Source organism: Melanerpes formicivorus, unplaced genomic scaffold, assembly GCF_026170545.1.
Source record: "Melanerpes formicivorus ecotype bairdi unplaced genomic scaffold, bMelFor1.0.p_v2 SCAF_97, whole genome shotgun sequence".
NCBI classification, from domain to species: Eukaryota; Metazoa; Chordata; class Aves; order Piciformes; family Picidae; genus Melanerpes; species Melanerpes formicivorus.
This window is the reverse complement of record NW_027142449.1, coordinates 2,018,526-2,031,010: the sequence shown is the minus strand read 5'-3', so window position 1 is coordinate 2,031,010 and position 12,485 is coordinate 2,018,526. Positions and strand designations below refer to the sequence as shown.

At 45.6% G+C, this 12,485-nt stretch overlaps 1 protein-coding gene across 1 annotated transcript in view; it reads right to left on the bottom strand.

Annotated features, from left to right (window-relative positions):
• Window positions 1–8,205, bottom strand: part of RAB11FIP2 (RAB11 family interacting protein 2) — a 46,617-nt gene extending 38,412 nt beyond the window's left edge. Inside the window, exon 1 of the mRNA XM_068166118.1 lies at window positions 7,609–8,205. Coding sequence (XP_068022219.1) covers window positions 7,609–7,961 — 353 coding nt within the window. The 5' untranslated portion in view covers window positions 7,962–8,205. The remainder of the gene's footprint in view (window positions 1–7,608) is intronic.
• Between the last annotated feature and the right edge of the window lie 4,280 nt (window positions 8,206–12,485).

The window sequence follows — 12,485 nt, the reverse complement described above, 5'->3', positions numbered from 1 at the left end:
GGCCCCAACCACCTCCCTGGACAATCCATTCCAGGGCTTCACCACTCTCATGGTGAAGAACCTCCTCCTCATATCCAGCCTGAATCTCCCCACCTCCAGCTTCATTCCATTCCCCCTAGTCCTGTCACTACCTGATATCCTGAGAAGTCCCTCCCCAGCCTTCTTGTAGGCCCCCTTCAGATACTGGAAGGCCACAGTTAGGTCACCTCAGAGCTTTCTCTTCTCCAGACTGACTTATCTTGCTGCTTCTCAAATGTACCATTTGGCCTCCATTCTGCTGAGTTTTCCTGAAATCATTAGATTGCATCCTAATTTCTTTTTGCAAAATCTTGCTTTTCATTCACAAATGAATGAAGGAGTTACACAAAAAAACACCCAACCCAACCAACCAAGAAACCCAAACAAACACAAAGACACATCACAGCATTCACACAGCTTCTAATCTTCATTTTACAGGTAAAATCAGCATCCTGCTCTGCTAAGTAATGTTAAGCTACTACACAGCAATGAGGTAAACTTTCTGCTTTCTACACCAGCAGGTACTTCTAACATTACCCTTACAAAACACCATCAAAATCCCATCAAGAGAACACGCCCATTAGCTGTCACAGGAACAAAATACTGAGGGCTGGAGCACCTCTCCTATGAAGACAGACTGAGAGAGTTGGGGCTATTCAGTCTGGAGAAGAGAAAGATCTGGGAAGACCTAATTGTGGACTTCCAGTATCTTAAGGGGGCCTACAAGAAAGCTGGGGGGGTACTTTTTAGGGTGTCAGGTAGTGATAGGACTAGGGGGAATGGAACAAAACTAGAAATGGGTAGATTCAGATTGATGTTAGGAGGAAGTTCTTCCTCATGAGAGTGGTGAGACACTGGAACAGGCTGCCCAGGGAGGTGGTGGAAATCTCATCCCTGGAGGCTTTTTAAGGACAGACTGCATGTGGCTCTGATCTAGTGTCAGGGGTCCCTCTCACGGCAGGGGGGCTGGAACTAACTGATCCTTGAGGTCCCTTCCAACCCTAACAATTCTATGATTCTTCACCTTAGATTTCCATTTTCAAGCTAGATACACTGAAGAAGCTTGCTTCACAAAACCCCACTAACAGAAATGTCCACAGCTAATGAATAAAAACCACCATCCAAAGCCCAGAACTGTCAAACCTTTTCATTAGCAGCAAATGCACTTTGGAAAAATGCAGAAGTATGTTTTGTGATAAATCATTTAGATACCACACCAAAAGTCAGCAAGTAGGAAGAATAAAGCAAGCAGCTGAGCACAGACTCGGACCGTGTATGAAGGGAAATGAAGAAGAAAATGGATTATTTATTAAAATAAGTGATGACATCCACAAAGATGAATGCTATTACTTTCTGGAAGCCAACTGAGATACACAAAGTAGAGTTTAATAATAAAGTTTAAAAATAAGCGCTTCAGAGTGACATTGTAGCACCACGAAACATATGGAAACTGACACATATCGCAACACCCTTACTAAGAGGTGAGCCAATACCAACTGGAATCAAAGTAATTAAAGTGGTCTTACCTTACTTAGCATTTTGCCTGAAGACTGTGTGTGACTACTTCTATTTCAGAAACAAAATAACTAAAGGTATGAGAATTAAGGCCATTTACTTCGGGGGGGGGGGGGGGGGGGGGCGGGGGGGGGGTGCACAGAAAATGGAGAAGCACTTCAGTCCAAATGGCACTCAGACTCTGACTCAGAATTGTGACTTACTCAGAGGATGTGCTTGCATTTGCTGCTGAAATGTGAATGCTGGGAACACTGCTGGATAATTTGACAATATTGCTCTAATCCCATTAAGATACAACTGGGCCCAACTTTTTCCTTTCCCCCCACAACCATCTTTCTCTTCTGTTCCTCACTACTAACTTCCTTTTTTCACTTAATGAGTGGTACCACCAAAGCAACAGCACATATCCGGATGGATCCTACAGGCTGCTCATAATCTCTCTGCCTTTAGCAAATGTCTCAGCTGCTAATCTTCCCACATCTGACTGGAGTGGAAAGTTTTTTTCTCTTACTTTAGCCACTTGGGTAATTTGTGTTAGAGCATGTCACTTCCACAGGGATTGAATTTTATCACCTAAATGCATTGTATTTTTTCTGGTTTAAACTAAAGATTCAGAACTAGGAACTTCACATTTAGAATTTTTTATGTATTGAAGATTTTTTTTTTCAAAGACACTAATAATTTAGAAGCATTGAGTCCTTACCCCAGTATCTATTTACTAGTTATCTACTCGTTCATAATGGGAGTTGTATTTGAAGCCATCTACTCCAGCACCCGCCTCTCACTTACGCTTCTAGAGGTGACAGAGAGAGGACATGCCAGAGGCAGTCAAAAAGGGGACCCTGACCATATCCAAGAGGAAGGCTGCCCAAAACCCACAGATTTTTAAAAAATAATCATCACTTTTATTTGGAAGGAGCCACATGATCTTCATGTCTCAGCAGCACTAAATAAGCGCTTACAACACAGGGTTATTGATCAGGGTCAATCAATTCTTTTTGCTTGTTCGTTGCTGAGAAGCTGGTTTCAACTGTTGATGTAAGCAGGGGAGAAGCATGTTAGATAAGGCCAAGATTCTCTCATTGTGTTATGCTCAAAGCAGCATATATTTTTTACAACACTGCTCCCGCCTGAGGGAGTGTGGGTGTATGGCTGAGGAAACTGAGGAGAAGAGAAATTGTCACAAATAAAAGGTGGTGTTCAACCAAATTTCTGTAAGAATGAGCAACTCTATCACCTGCCCTCCTCAAACTGGTAACACTTCAGACAGGTGTTGCATCTTAAAACACTACAAAAGTAGCTCTCCAGGAAAGTAGTTTATTAAGGAATGGACAATAAACAGAGTGGAACTAGGAACAAGGGTGAAGCAAATGATGATGAAATAGGTAACATCAGAGTAAGAGCTAACAGAAATTAGTTATTGGAAATTAGTAACTAGAAATTGCTGTGTTCATTTAGCACAGAGGGGGAAAAAACAAAGCAAGCAAGCATTAAGAAATACTACTGAGTAAAAAAATAGAGGAAATTCAGTCATACCCATCAATAAGTATTGTTTTAATCCATGCTAATGGATAATGTGATGCATTCTTGGCTCATCAGCAATATTAAGGCAACCCTAAGTGTACTGAGATGCTTACCAAAATGGAAATATTCTTTACTCCAAGACAGTCATTAATCATTTACATTCACAACTGCAAGAGCAAAAGTCATGTGTTTATTCTGCAACAGCAGATCACAAAAGAAACACTGTCATGTATTTCTCAGAAGGCATTTAAAACCGCACAAGATTTTACTGCGTGAAGTAAAAGCTGTGTCAGAAATCCAAGATCTGAAAACTCAGGCTAAATACACTCCCAATAAAGCAGGATGCCCCCACCCCAGATTTCTGAACTGTTGTTAAAAAAAAAAAAACAACTCAGGAAAACATCTTGGCATCTGGAGCCTTGTTTTTCAGCTCTGGAGAAAAGAGTAGTAAAAAGAGCTTGTCCATTTCCAAGTGCAGCAGCGGTGGCAGAGACCCGAATTGGGCATTTTCGCACCAAGACGGAAAGAAAATGAACGAGGATCCTGCAGATGCTTTGGCTGAAAGCTCTGGAAAGGACCATCTGAGCTACATCTGGACCTAACAGTTCCAGGAGTTCTCACTCTGAAGAATTAAAAACAAACAAAAAAAAAATAAATCACCAGTTTCAGACAGAAAGAGAGAGGACAGTGAATGCTGGAGCAGACGGAATTTTCACGACCAAATTACAGTAAGCATTCACCGCTTTGTTTCATTAAGCCCTGTGCCAGAGTAAGTGTATTAGAAGGCCAAGGCGCACAAATCCTATCAGGAGGCCTCTGCCTGGAAGCTTTACTGCAGAGAGTAGTTGGTTTGGTTTGTTTTAAGATGTGACAAGTAACAAAAAAAAGCCACAGAGAAACCCAGAATTATTTTTCTCCAACGTAATGCTTCTGAAGCTGCAGATCACTGAAAAAAAAAAACCCAACCACCTTCTTTCTTCCAAATTAGAACAACTGTTTTAAAAACTACACAAAAAGCTGAAGATCGCACACCCCAAGGTCTTCTGAGGAATTCAGAATCAGCTGGTAGCCTTCACTTCTCATACCTCTTAACTAAAAAAGCACTAGGGAATTGCTGACAGGGTTCAGCATTGTGCAGAATATTAAATATCTTTTTTGCAATACCCTGGTGACTCTTGAGTCTGTCTCTTACAGCACCATATGTACAGCTGTGTTGGAAAGAGGAAGCTATTAAATATATTAAAAAGTAGAAATATTACCAATAGACACTTCATCAAATAACTGGATCTCATTCATCCCCAAACAAAGCAAGAAATGGTAAGGTTACATCAACATAAGAAAATAACTCTGGATTTAATAACACCACAAGCCTGTTGAACATATTTGAAAGTAAAAACATTGCTTAATAAAACAGATTAGTGTTTCTGAAACAATGAATACAGCTTTCAAGCATCACAATGCTTTGGTAATAAAGACATTGGACTTGGTCTTGAAAGGCACTGGGCTTCTCAGCTCCCACACCACAGTTACGGCTAGAAGGTCTTCGGGTCCAAATATATTACCCTTAGTTTACTGCCAACACAGGACTAAGAATATCTTGTATGAAAAAAAAAACCCAAGGATTTAATAAAAGGCAAAAAGGGAAAAAAGAAAGAGTGTTTTGTTTGAGATCACATTTGCAAACGTATTCTTGAAAGCCTGCCCTCCTCCAAGACAGACGTACAAATATTGCATTCACATCTCCAAGCCATGCTTAAAGGAGACGGCAGCAACACAGCCGCATTCCACCCAAGCAGACAAGTAGAGAACCACGACAACTTCTCAAAAACATTTCAGTGCTCAAGGACTCTGAGTTATTTCTTTTCAAAAGTTGAGTTTCAGCAAGGACATTCTCTAGGTTTCAAAGCACCTTAAGGCAGCAACAGGCAATCTGGACTTTCAGTGGCTCCCATCCCTCACGAATTCAAATCTGGAGTAAGTGAGAGCGCGCTGCCAAAAATCCCACCAGCCGCCTTTACGCTTCTAGGAGACTTTTACAAGTCAGCTCGAGAAGCCTAACATCCATTGACTTTTAATATGATTTTAAACCTTAAATGCTCAAGTAACTTTTTCAAATAGGAGTTAAGCTTCGTAAAAATTTCCCCATAGGCCCCTATCTTCTGCCGTACAGCTCGCGGAAACGCGCAGCTTTCTCGGGGAGCCTTGGTAAATCCAGCAGTGGTCGTAGCTTGAGTTCTTCTCTCACACTTCAGAGGGAACGAGAAAATAAAGAACCCCCCAGGACGCCCTGCTAAGCACAACTTCATGTAGAAACACTGAAGAGAGGTGAACGGGGAACCATCACAAGGACTCTGGCAATTACCTCACAAAGTTCTGCAAGAGTTTCGTAAGGCTCCAAACACTACTTTTGCTAAACCTGGTTTGGTTCCTCAAAGAGAAGGTTTTGTTACACTAATAGATGCATTATTTACACACTTGCCTCCAGTTTCTGAATACATATTCCTAGTTACATTTACAAAACCTTTCTACAGATATTGTTTTCACTTTTTTCATTCACCTTTTGTTTTTTCCTGTGGAGCAGCTTAGTATAAATGAAGGCAGCTGCCCATTGACTTGCAACTGATGATTAAATAGTTAAGGTTCATGTCTAAAGAGCACTGAAATTCCTAGAATCAAGTGTAAATAGAAATTAACACCCTAGGGCTAGAGGTATTACTATGTATTGCATCAAGACAACTGGTTTGTCCTTAAAAGATAAGCAATTAAAAAGCCTTAACACTTTCAGACTACAAACCCACAAGAGATTCAGCATGGACCTGCTCTTTCCCATCGAACAGTTAGTGAACAGACTGTTCTGCTCAAAGTTTACTGTGCAAAAACCCCACAAACACCAAGGCAAAGAAAACTTTGACTTGTCTTCGGTGTTCCTTCAACCTCAGCCATGGCACATAAAGCAGGACTAGGTTTTCAGATGGTTTCTGCAGCAACTATTGTCCGATGAACAAGACGCGGCTGGTGTAGCTCTACTGATTTCTGTCTCCAACTGCCCACTCTGATTCTGCTAGACGTTCACACCTCACAGAGCATGACAGACAAACAATGCCAGCCTCTTAGTCATCTTGATGCAAAGCCTAGCATCTTACCACAGGCCTACCATCACTAACAGAAGTACCACCAGACTTTCATTTTCACAACTGAGATTTGGGCATGGGAGCTTTTCTACTCTATTGCTGAGGTGCTAAAGGAGTGGCACCTGGGACAAGGACTGCTGAACCACTGCAGAAAGGTTTGTCAGCGCTCACAGAATCATAGAATTGTTAGGGTTGGAAGGAACCTCAAGGATCATCCAGTTCCACACCCCCTGCCACGGGCAGGGACAGCTCACACTACATTAGGTTGCTCAGCGCCACATGCAGCCTGGCCTTCAAAACCTCCACAGATGGCGCTTCCACCACCTCCCTGGGCAACCTGTGCCAGTGTCTCACCACCCTCATGGGCAAGAGATTCTTCCTAACATCCAATCTGAACCTACTCACTTCTAGTTTTGCTCCGTTCCCCCCCGGTCCTATCACTCCCTGACACCACTGCCTATGAACAGATAGCCTGGAGATCTCCATGCTGGTCTGAGACTACTTCTGTAGGGCAAGCACAGCTAAACCAAACCCAAATCATGTATACACAGGCACTCCCACTGTATGCTTGCACCTACAGTTTATTCCCATACCCTTTGGAGAATAAACTACATCAGTACCAGACACCTTCATGTAGTCATGCCCTAACTAGAAAAAACTAGGGGTTTTAATTGTTCAGTTGAAAAACTCAGAGAGTTTGATACATTTAGAGCTCAGCCTAAGGAATTGAAAAAATAGTAATTATTTTTGGCCTCTCACTGCCAGAATTTACGGGAAACTGAAATTTTATTTGATGGAGGCTTATGTAGGTAATGAAGGAGGCTACTGCAACAGCAGAAATTTCTCTCCAGCCTTCTCTGTTGAGGCCTGCGGTAGAGACCAGCCTGCAGATTGTGGCTTAAGCCTAATCAGGATCAGAAAATCACTGTGCTGCTGGGGTAAGCCTTCATTAAGTTACAGTTCATTGACCACTAAGCCATAAATACAAAGACACTTAGTTGCAGCAGTGGAAGGAAAACATTTTTAAAGAGAATGTTACCAAGCTTCAAGGGAGTCTTCCTCTCATACACGGTTCAAACTGCAGCAGGAGTTGGATGGGGATATGGCTCCATGCAGGACGGCGAAAACCAGACCGCAGCGAGGTAAGGTGGCCCACAAGAATTTGTCATAAGAAATGTCAATGTTACTGACAGCCCTTCCCTGCTCAGGGAGACCACTGTGATTACAATAACCCCTCTCAAAGCGGTCAGGCCTCAATGACATAACTGTACACATCAGGAGCTTTGAGCACATCACTGAGGAAACAAACGTCCCAATTTAACTTCGAAGTACACCGAGAGTTAAGCCTACTGCTTCCCACCCTCCCCATGTGGAGGTGTAAAAGACAAATGATAATGAAATAACCCCAGCCATCACTTACTCTGTTTTCCGTCTTTGCTTGTCTTCAAATATATCGTTCAGACTTATCGCCACCTGTCCCAAGAACTTGTCCAGCCCCACCAGCGACCTGTGCATGACAATCAGGTAGAGGATGTATTTTTCTGGATTCTCCTGCATGAGTAATCCAGGGAGCTCAAAGGAGGCCTCTTCTTTCCAGACAGGGTCCAGGGTCTTCTCGGCCACTGAGGTGGAGTATTTCTCCTTGCCCAGCTGTATGATGGTGTAGGCATCGTTGCTGCCATTTTTACCTTTTGGCTTCAGACCTTTGGCTTGAAGGACCGTAACTTGCACGTGAGTTGGGAACCACTTCTGGGCTTGCTCTGCCAGCATCATCTCTGAAGATCACAGCAGCAATAACCAACACCAAGTCTCTAGGTCATCGAGCTGCTTCCTAAGGGCACTTGCGGTGGAGACACCTGTCAGGGGCTCAGCGCGGTCCTTCCTCCGACGCTTCTCGCCGCGGGTGGCACTCACAGGTCCTCGCGTTCCCCCCACCCCACACGCCCTACCTGCGACTCCATGGCTAGGGGCCGCAGGGTTCCCCCGCAGCACCGACACTATTCCCCTCCTGCCCCCGGCCTCGCCCTGCCCGCCGCCACCGCTCCCCTCCCGCCGCTGCCGCCGGCCCGGCTCCCCGCCGCCCCCCAGGGCATCCCCCGGGCAGGGCCCCTCCGCCGCCCGGCCCGGCCGGCGCGCCGCGGCCCCTTCAGCGCGGCCCGGCCCGGGCCCCGCAGGCCGCCGGCGGCCTCCCCCTGCCCCTCGCGGCTCGGTGCCTGAGGGCGGCGGGCGGCGCGGGAGGGGGTTTCGCCGCCGCCCCACGCCCCGCGGGGGTGCCGGGCCGGGCTGCCGCGGCCGGCACAGCCGTCACGGCACTGCCCTCCCTCCTCGCCGCCTGCCTCAGCCTCTCGCCGCGCTCTCCCCCCGCCGCCGCCCGGCCTGACGGGCCGGCTCCGCCGCTTCCGCCTTCCCCATGCTGCCAGCGGCGGCGGCGGCCTCCGCGGCGGTCAGAGGGTAGAGGGCAGGGTTCGCTCCCACCCCGCCGCCGAGCACCTCTCCTTCCCTCCCCGTCCCCGCCGCGCCGCGGCCGATCAGCCGGGACGGGCGCTGTCAGGGGCAGCGGCCACCGCCGCGCAGAGCCTTCCCCGCACCCGGTGGTACTGCTTGAGGGCAGGGCGGGGAGAGGCCGGGCTGCCCCGAGGATGGGTGGACTCTCGGGACCCCCTTCCGCCCGAGGTTCCCGTTCCGTTAATTAATTCATCAATGTTTATATTTATAGAGCGCTGCAGTGGAGCCGCGGGGAGGAGGGAACTTCTATAAACATCCATTGTCATTTAACAGCATATTTTAGGGGGCTCAGGGGTGGCCACGCAGCCAGCCACAGACTTGCGCTGCTCTGGAGCAAGCTCCTAAGTCAGCCCATCAGAGCAGTTTTGGGAAGCCCTTTAAATTCCACCCCATCCAGCCACCCTCGCAATTCTGATGGATTTAAGTGAGAAAGCGAAAATAGCTGTCAGATGTTTTGAGGACACATAATTTTGTTGATGTACGCCTGGAGGCTATGTGCATATGTGTGTGTGCACGCACACCTGTAAGGGCAGCCACAGGTATTAACTTTGATTCTACCAAAAAAAATAAAGAGAAGCCCACACACAATTAGGGTTGCAAGGCTGTGCGTTACACCCTTGCAAACCATAACAAGCAGGGAAATCGGCAGCCAAGTCAGATAATACTTCATCCACCACCCCTCACTCAGGAGTCCTCAGCCTACGGCTCATGGGTTAGTGAGCAACAAAAAGCTTGGGAGACCTCCTCATACTTCTGAGACCTACAGGAAATTAAAAAGTTAAAGCTGAAGGCCATTAGGGAGAGTAAAGTATGAAGCTGCCCACTGCACTTAAACACTGAGCGAGTTATTGCCCAGGGTCAGAAAAGGTTGGGGATCCCCAGTCTGCACACAGTCATTAGCCAGAGCCTCAACTCACTTTTTGCCTGTACACAATTTAAATAATTATTTAAATGACCCTTAAGTTTTGACTAGGAATTACAATTAGTCTACATGCTGGGATAATTAACGCACCCCTTTCCACTTCCACATTGTATCTGATTTTTGTTGATGCTGGAAAAGAGGTGGTACAGCTGGAAACGCTTCAGGACATAAAATCATAAAATTGTCAGGGCTGGAAGGGACCTCGGGGACCATTCAGTTCACAGTATCACAGTACCACTAAGGTTGGAAGAGACATCAAAGATCATCGAGTCCAACCAGTCACTACAGACCTCATGACTAGACCATGGCACCAAGTGCCACGTCCAATCCCCTCTTGAACACCTCCAGGGACGGTGACTCCACCACCTCCCTGGGCAGCACATTCCAATGACGAATGTTCCAACTATCCTCCCATGGGCAGGGGCACCTCATGCTAGATCAGGTTGCTCAGAGCCTCATCCAGCCTGGCCTTAAAAACTTCCAGAGATGAGGCTTCCACCACCATTCTTGGGATCATAGTTACACAGAAGCATGTAGGTGGATTATCTAGGGTAGTAATTTCTTAAAGTTACAAATGGTTATCTGCCTTGGTTTATAACGGTGAGACACTAATGGTCAAAACAAGGCTGCATGTCAACCCTTTGGGATAAATTGCCATCCTCCTCATCTGGAAATCACTTCCCCTCCTGCCCATCTGCCAGCAACCCACATCCTCAGGTATCTTTCCCAAATGTTTCACAGCAAGTTGCCCACAAAGCTCCCAGGGTGCTTAAGGAAAGAGGAGCACTATTACAATCTGGAGGAGCCAGGAAGGATTATGGTGACATAAGTGCTCTGCAGGAGTCTTAGGCCATAGGGGAAAGCCATGGGATTCTTGCTGGAAACCAGGGAGGCATATGTACATCACATTATTTCTTGGATGGATTTTACCACGTATAAATTCTGTTTTGACAGAATATTCTCGATGGCACTCATCAAATCAAAACAAGAAATTAAGTTTAGGTAGGCAGAATGTATTTATTTAATCAGAAATTTAAGTCAAACATCATGTCTTTCATGCTGTGTCTTAGGAGAACTTTTATGTGTTCTTATGCTGGGTAAGATTTGTGCCTCTTCCTTGGCTTTTATTGGCATTCTATAACTTGGCATTACCCTCTTTTTCCAAAGAGGGGGTGAAGGGAAGACATCTGCACACAGCTGAGCAGGGAAAGGTGAAAGGACTTTGTACCTCGCAGTACAATACCCAATCTGCCTTTTCTGCTTTCCAAACTAAGCAGATTATTAGTCCTCTACTCCTTTTATGCACAGGCTGGCAAGTGAGAGGAGGAGAGTGGATTCTTTCTCTCTTTCTCATGTCAGCTGGTGGAGGGGGCACTGGGGAGATGCCCTCTCAGCTTCCCCACCCCTGTGCTTGAAGTCAACTCCGCTCAAAAGTGCACCAGATAGATTTTATTGCCTCTAGGGTCAAGTTCCAATCCGGCCTTTTGATTTTGTCCTCTTTGGGATAGGGACATTGTCATCTTCTTGAATGTGAAGTGTGATATGAATGACAAAACATCTCAGAGAAATAATGATATCTCCAGCAACACAGTGTCCCCTGGCACTGTGCTAGAGCATTAACCCAGAAATGACTCTGACTCTCGCTTGTTGAGCTGCCGCCACCACTCAGTGGCTGCATGCACTGTAGGTTTTGTTCATCACTGTCTGTGATCCAGTGAATGTTACATTAGAAAAGGCATTTTGTTTCCTGTTGGTTACAAGGCCGTACCATCCTTTCACTTCTGCTTTACCTCCCAGTGTTGAGATCAAGCACTGCAGATGCTGGATGAACAGTGTGGGAATGTCAGTGGTCATTAATATGAAATGCTTTGTCCTAGCAGTACAGTGGGAATGCTAATGAGGATGACTAATCTGTGAGAAACCATTTTTTTCTGCCTGAATTTGAAGTGGGCACTAACCAAACAACAGATCATGTGGGGAAGGATACCGTGAAGCTGACAGAAGTGATGGGCAAATTCTGGTTTCACTGTCTCTTCGCTGATTAGAATAAGCAGACTAAAATAGATACAAGAGGAGGGAAGTCTTGGGACTGTGCAAGAGATAATTAAAACTCAAATGTCTCTTGGGTAAAGGGAGGAATTCTTCTTAGATTGGGTTTTGGCAAGATCTGTAATTCATGCTTTCTCTGTGAGAAGGACTCACAGCTTTTTATGGATTAAGGTCACCACATTCCTTCTTCTGCTAGCTGGCGTCATCAAAACGGGTCTTAATCCCAGAAGTTTATTTGCAGTAGTTTGTTTAGCAAGAAATAGCTGAGTGGGCTAACAACATGATAAAAGAGGGGCATTATCTATAAGGAGAGGGGTCACTGGAGCAGCCACAAGGAACATAGGGCAGATATTGCAAATCAAAAATGTAAAACCAGTTTTCTGTAGGGCAGCTTTTCTGACATTCCGGCTTTGGTGGTGTCTTCTTCAGCAGCAAAAAATTCTGGGCTTGCTTTTCTTCTTAGCTGTCTTTCCCCAACCTTACACGGGTGAAGGGAGGACAGTGAAAAGGGGCAAGGCAGATAGTAATACAGAAGCTACCAAGCATCCTCAGAGAGAAATCCATTTTACCACAAGATAACACTCAAGGGAGCTCCTTTTGATAGCAAGCCCCCAGCAACGTTTTGAAACCCTCTAAAAGAAACAAAGCCAAAACCTGGAAAATTCATGATAAAACCTGCTCAGCCTGAGTGAACTTGGACAGAAAGCATGATACAGCTTTAAAAATGATTGTTTATCAGAGAACAGTATCTATGGTGTGTTTAATACATGGATCTGTAATCCTCATGTGTGCCATCTATCTCTATTACACATTCTTCCAGG